Genomic DNA, 6,216 nt, shown 5'->3' on the forward strand with positions numbered 1-6,216 from the left:
TAGCCCTGATTTCCTCAGACAGCCACGGCGCAGGTAAATGCTTCGGTTTTATGTTCCGATACGGGGCATGGTTGTTGTAGCATCCCAGAAGAAAGTTGTTGAGTATATTTATCTTCACATTCACATCATGCGCCGTGAGTAGAGAATTCCAATCACAGGCAGTGAGATCATCATGGAAGTCGTTGATATTAAAAGACCGAAAGTCCTTTGCGCAAATGTACCGATTGAGATGGCGTTGGATCTTTATTTTGTAGGTAACATTAATCAGGTCGTGAAAGAAAGCACACATCATGTTGGTCAAACGATACGAGTTTATCGGCGTATCAATTATACCCAAATCTAAGGTCGAGGAAAAACCCTGCGTATGATGAGTAGGGCATCAAGAATAGATTCGAGGATTCAACAAAAGATAATATCTGCTTCGAGTCATAGGTGATGGAACCCAGATCAGCATTGAAGTCCCCCAAGGTGATGGAGTGCTTGTAAGAAATTGAAGCATCCAAAAACACGTTGAAGAAATCCGCCAGATAACCACAATGTGGAGGACGATAGACAACCGCCAGGAGCAGTCTAAAACAATTGACAGAGAAGATCTCGGGCATTATATACTCAGGCTTTCCACATTCGCCCTCAGACTGCCTCACAATCCCAGCCTGCAAAACATTAGACAGAAAGAACGCCACACCGCCGTTCTTTCCCGTTCTGTCACATCTGAAGAATTGGTAACCCTGAAGAGCCACTAGATGATCCGACATGGATGGTTTCAGCCACGTCTCTGACAGACATATGATGTGGTAATTCGACGCCAGAAAAAAAGAACGAAACTCGTCAAGGTGTGCGAACAAGGATTGACAGTTGACATGACATATACGCAAATGATTATGTGTAACACTATCCATAATTTACATGCTTGATTTTGTCCATGAGTCTGCGTCGTAGGATCGGACATCTATTGCCATCCAATGCAGAGTGAGAATGTCCTTCACTTGAAGACCACTTTTTGCAATTTCCACATGCAGCCATCTCTATTCTTTTTACACAGTCTTTTAGCTCATGGTTACCGGCACAGTGCCCACAGAGTGCTGTAGACTTGCAATCCTTGGCGTAATGACCAAAGGCTAGGCATTTAAAACACTGTAGCACTCTTACATGGTCTGAGAAACTGCACGCCGAATAATTGATGTACACATGCTCCTCTCTTAACAACAGGCTCCGAATATCCGGCGTTACCTCGACAATGCAGTTAGTGGTCGTGCGGTTGCTTTTAGGAGGAAATATGTAGACAACCTGAAGGTGCATCTTCGACTTGTCTTGCTCCTTCAGATTCAGAGCCACGATTTCCGACTCAACCTCACCCGCAAATAACCCTTGGGGAACTCCATTGATAATTAATCTCGGGTTGAGCTTGATCTCCTGTTCGATTTTCAATCCTGCCTTGACAAGTTCCGATGAGTCCTTCATTTTTGTCAGATCAACCGAGTGGGCCTCGATACGCAACCCGTTATTGCGAGCTAGCGTGATCCTTTTGACTCTGAGATCGAAATCAGATGGCCTAACTGCCCTTACAAGTGCTTCCTTAGTGTCTCTTGACGTGCCATACTTCTCCCTATTGTTGTCGCATGGGAGAATTAAAAAATCCGTGGTCTTCTGGATCTCAAGATCCGGACCCCGAGCAACACGTACCCTCGACCTCTCAGGCCTGACGACAGAGGCATAAGAGCGAGGAGCATTAAGAGATTCGTCTCCCGCGATCTCCCCCCCCCCCCCCCCCNNNNACATTGGATGCAGACAAGAAATCGGAGCAAAATTTCGACAGTGCGCCAGTGATGGCATCCTTTACCTCACCTATGGATGGAGAGGACATAGATGCATTATTTTCGAACATAAATAGACAGGCTGCCGAAAGATCGAAAAAGGCCTCCTTGCATACTCGAAACGCGGACTCGATCTGTAGTTTCTTCTCAGCAGTCTCTTTGCTGGGTAACAGTATTTTCGCAACTGTATCATTATGCGAATTTATAGAGTTTCTCAGAGCATTGATGCGAGAAACATTCATAATATTGTTCGCAGATTTGTCTAAGGCACCCGATAGATTCAAGACGGGAAGTCGTTTGGTTAACTCCCGCTTATTCGCACAGGCACCGCGCTCATTGTCCTCTCTGTCTTGTTTTGACATTTCGGTTGTTTTTGTTTTGCCTCAGGAACCGTCGATCTTCCGAGACGCACGCACGCCTCGCCTCCCGCTGTCAAACGATCCTTGTTCGAGAAGGTTCCACCGAGCCAGCGACAAAAAACAATTGTTACGCACTGGACCGCACGGACACCAGCACAGCCGGTGCGTTGACAAGCAAGGAAAAAACAGCTTTAATATTCCTGCACCAAAAAGCAAGGCCCCGAAGAGCAAAAAGCAGCAGAAAATGATTCTCAAAAACAGAACGACTTAAAGCACGACTAAGTATACTCACGCGCAGAAAGAGAGAGAGAAAGAGAGAGGGTGAGAGGGAGAGAGGGAGAGAGAAAAAGCTTCATTTATTAGGCGCTCTGGGATGAGTCCCTTCAAGCGCAATAAATAAAGATACATTTAAAAAGTGTATAACAAAATATGATTGTGACGTACATATAGAGTGAGTGTATCTGTAAATGTATGTATAAATGTCTAAATGTGTAAGTATATAAGTGTGCGCTATTTGTATATACATGTGTAAATGTGTAAATGTAAAAGTATGCACTATGTCCATAAACATGTGCAAAAAAGAACAATATGTATGTAAAAATATGTGTATAGCTAGACTTTAAATATATATATATATATAATCTTTAAGGTATGCCAGAGAGAAATGCCAGAACATCCAAAGTCATGACCTTAGTCATGATGGTGCACAAGCGAGCAAATGCGTATAAAGCTTTTGTTTAAAATCACTCAGTGTCGTGGCATTCCGGATGGATGGAGGAAGACCATTCGATAACCTAACCGATGAAAGTCTGAAAGAGCGTTTATACAATTCAGTTCTGCACTGTGGCTGAAATAAAATATCCTTCGGAGCTCTAGTGGCACGGTCCGTTGTTGTGCTCCTGCAATTAAAGTTGGAATGCAGAAGACTTGGTTGTTTAGTTTGAAATATCTTATACAATAAGCATCCAACGAAGTAGACCCTCCGAGAATCGACTTTAAGCCAACGTAGCCTTTCGTAGTAAGGTATAATGTGCGCGTCAGTCCTCACGTTAAAAATAAATCTAATACAGGAATTCACTGCTCTATGAAGTCTCAGATTATGTTCGGCAGTCATGTCAATATAAACTGCACAGCAATAATCGACATGTGGATAGATTAATGAAATGACGAGCTTAGATTTGAGAGTTTCAGGAAATAAGTGCCTGCAAAGTTTTAACTGATATAGGGCTGAATGGATCTTATTTGCCATAGTAGTAACTTATTTCTCCCAAGATAAAGTATTCATGATCGTAACACCAAGATACTTAATAGATGTAAAATAATGAATTGTGGATCTATCCACCTTTATTTCAGGAAGGATAATCAGATCAATGGTATTGACAAATCTCGAGGTTCCCAGAATTATAGCCTGAGTCTTATCTGAGTTTAAGATGAGCTTGTTAGCAGTAAACCAGCCAAGAATAGCATCAATGTCCTCATTGACCTTCCGGATAGTGTCAGATAAATCCCTTGGTTCACAATGAATGTAGGCTTGGAGATCGTCAGCATAAAAATTGTATTTGCAGTGTTTGACCACAAAACCAAAGTCAGCTAAATATAAAGTGAATAGCAAGGGTCCCAGAACAGAACCCTGAGGCACACCGGCCCTGATAAGAGATGGCGACGAGACAGTACCCTCCATGCCATCCTTAACCGCCTGAGTCCGCTCCGTCAGATAAAAGTGTATTGAACATAAGACATTATCAGAAAAGTTTAAGCTCTTCAACTTCCTGAGCAGTATGAAATAATATACCCTGTCAAAAGCCTTCGAAAAATCGAAGAACACAGACACAGTGACCATCCTACGATCCGCCGCATGTCTCACTTCGTCCAGCATTCTAATCAGACAAGTTTGTGTAGAGTGGTTGTACCGATAAGCGGATTGACATGGATCGTAAAGGCCAGAATCTTTAAGGTAGGCACGAATCTGCACGCAGACTATACGCTCCAGAGCCTTCGACAATGTAGGAAGGATCCCAAGATAGGCAGTATACAGTGGATTGTTAATTTCAACAATCTCAGAGAAATGCCGTCCACTCCAATTGCATTAGATTTGGCCATGGAAATCATCCTCGCGATATCCATCGGCACAACATAATTCCAGTGGAAACCCTTGTCATCAAAATCTCCTGTATACAGGGTGTCCCAAAACACCCTTGATAACGCTCGTGAGCAGGTAGAGCACAGTAAACTGAACAGAAAAGTCCTGTACCATTTTTTAATATAACGCTTAATAAAGAAGCTATTATTGAGTAAATTCTGGCCAATCAGCGCCGACTTTTAGCCGGACGCATGTCAGTGAGCCGCCCGTCTGTAATGTGCGTCGCCGTAGCAACGGGGCGCTCACGCACACTACCAGGCGCGCGGCTAAAGGTCGACACTGATTGGCCAAACTTTATTCAATAACTCCTTTATTAAGCGTTAATAAAGCGTTATAACTCCTTTATTAAGCATCTTTTTAACTTCTCCTTGATGAATGGAGTTTTTCCAAGGCAGTGGAAATCGGCTCTTATCTGTCCGATTCCTTCTTCTGGCTAGATCTCTATTCCGCATCGCCAAACGTATCTCTTCAGTCAGCCATGGGGCGGGCAAATTCTTGAAGTATTGTCGCCTCAGAGGTACATGAGAGTCAAATATGCCAAGCAGTTTAGTAATAAAAGCCTCAATTTTTTCATCAATGTTATCTGCGCCTAAAACGTCAGTCCAGTCGATGTCACTAACATCAGGTTGGAAGGATGTTGCATCAAAATCACGCCAATCCCTGCAAATAACGAGCCTTCCACGACGCCGTTATAGTTTGATTCCGTATCTTATAAAGATAAGATCATGAGCTGATAGAAATGCTACTCCGTGCTGACCAGATAAATTGAACCAAATTCTTTGAGTTTATCCATGTCATCAATAATGCACAGATCTAACAGCGTGCTGGAATTCCTCAGGTGGTGAGTGGATATGAACGGCACAAGATATAGGTTAGACGCAAAGATAAAGGTGCCCAACTGCTGGCTATCAAACGTGATCTGATTCATATCGGCATTGAAATCTCTTAGGATGACCGAATGCCTATAGTTTACTTGACATTCTAAGAATGACTGGAAAAACTCGTTCAGGTGACCTGAGTTCGGAGGTCGATATACCACGGCTAGCAAGAGTTTAGACCGGTCATTAAATAAGATCTCCGCAATAATAAATTCAGGTCTGGCAGTAAGAGACCCCGCAGAGCAACAAAGAATGATGGCACGAAGATGATCTGATAAATAAAATGCCACTCCACCATCAGATCTTCCAACTCTATCGCACCTGAAGAGAGTATACCCAGGCAGTCTAATCATAGCGTCAGTAATAGCAGGCCGAAGCCACGTCTCCGACATGCAGATGATATGAAAATCAGCACTGCAGAAGAAGTGACGAAACTCATCAATATGCGCGAAGAGAGATTGATAATTGACATGGCAAATTTTAAGATCCTCGAAGTCATTTGCTATATCATTCATAGCTGGTGTTGGCTATTTTGTCCTTGATTTTCCTATCCAGTATTGTATACTTTGCAGCATCCGTGGCGGAGTGAGCCATATCACCATGAGATACATGATGCCGCTCACAGTTCAGACATTTAGATGATTTATCTTTGTTCTTGCAATCCTTCATCTCGTGAGCTCCAGCACAATGCCCGCAAGAAGGCCCCCCTTGCAATCCTTGGCGATGTGTCCAAACGAGAGACATCTATAACATTGTAGAATCCTCACATGATCCGCGAAACAGCAGGCAGAGTAACGTAAATAGATCCGTCCGCATCTAAGTAAAGCCTTGCGTACAACTGATGAAACCTCCAGAATGCAACTTGTGATATGTTTGTTTTGTTTTGGCGTAAAAATATAAACAACTTTCACGTCACTCGCAGAAACATCACCCAGGTTCTGAGCAATAAGCTCATCTCTAATCTCTTCAGCCAACATTTCAGCAGGTACTCAATGTATAATAAGACTAGGATTTGATTTCGTATT

General features: G+C 43.0%; 1 protein-coding gene across 1 annotated transcript; it reads right to left on the reverse strand.

The window, feature by feature from the left end:
• Positions 1-891: 891 nt before the first annotated feature.
• Positions 892-2,176, reverse strand: LOC115241270. The gene is made up of 3 exons (XM_029816940.1): positions 1,931-2,176; positions 1,841-1,845; positions 892-1,699 (listed from the first exon to the last, which is right to left on the reverse strand). The coding sequence occupies exons 1-3, from the start codon at positions 2,174-2,176 to the stop codon at positions 892-894; spliced, it is 1,059 nt and encodes a 352-aa protein (XP_029672800.1).
• Between the last annotated feature and the right edge of the window lie 4,040 nt (positions 2,177-6,216).

Source organism: Formica exsecta, unplaced genomic scaffold (genome assembly GCF_003651465.1).
Source record: "Formica exsecta isolate Colony F162 unplaced genomic scaffold, ASM365146v1 scaffold474, whole genome shotgun sequence".
In the NCBI taxonomy this organism is placed as follows: Eukaryota; Metazoa; Arthropoda; class Insecta; order Hymenoptera; family Formicidae; genus Formica; species Formica exsecta.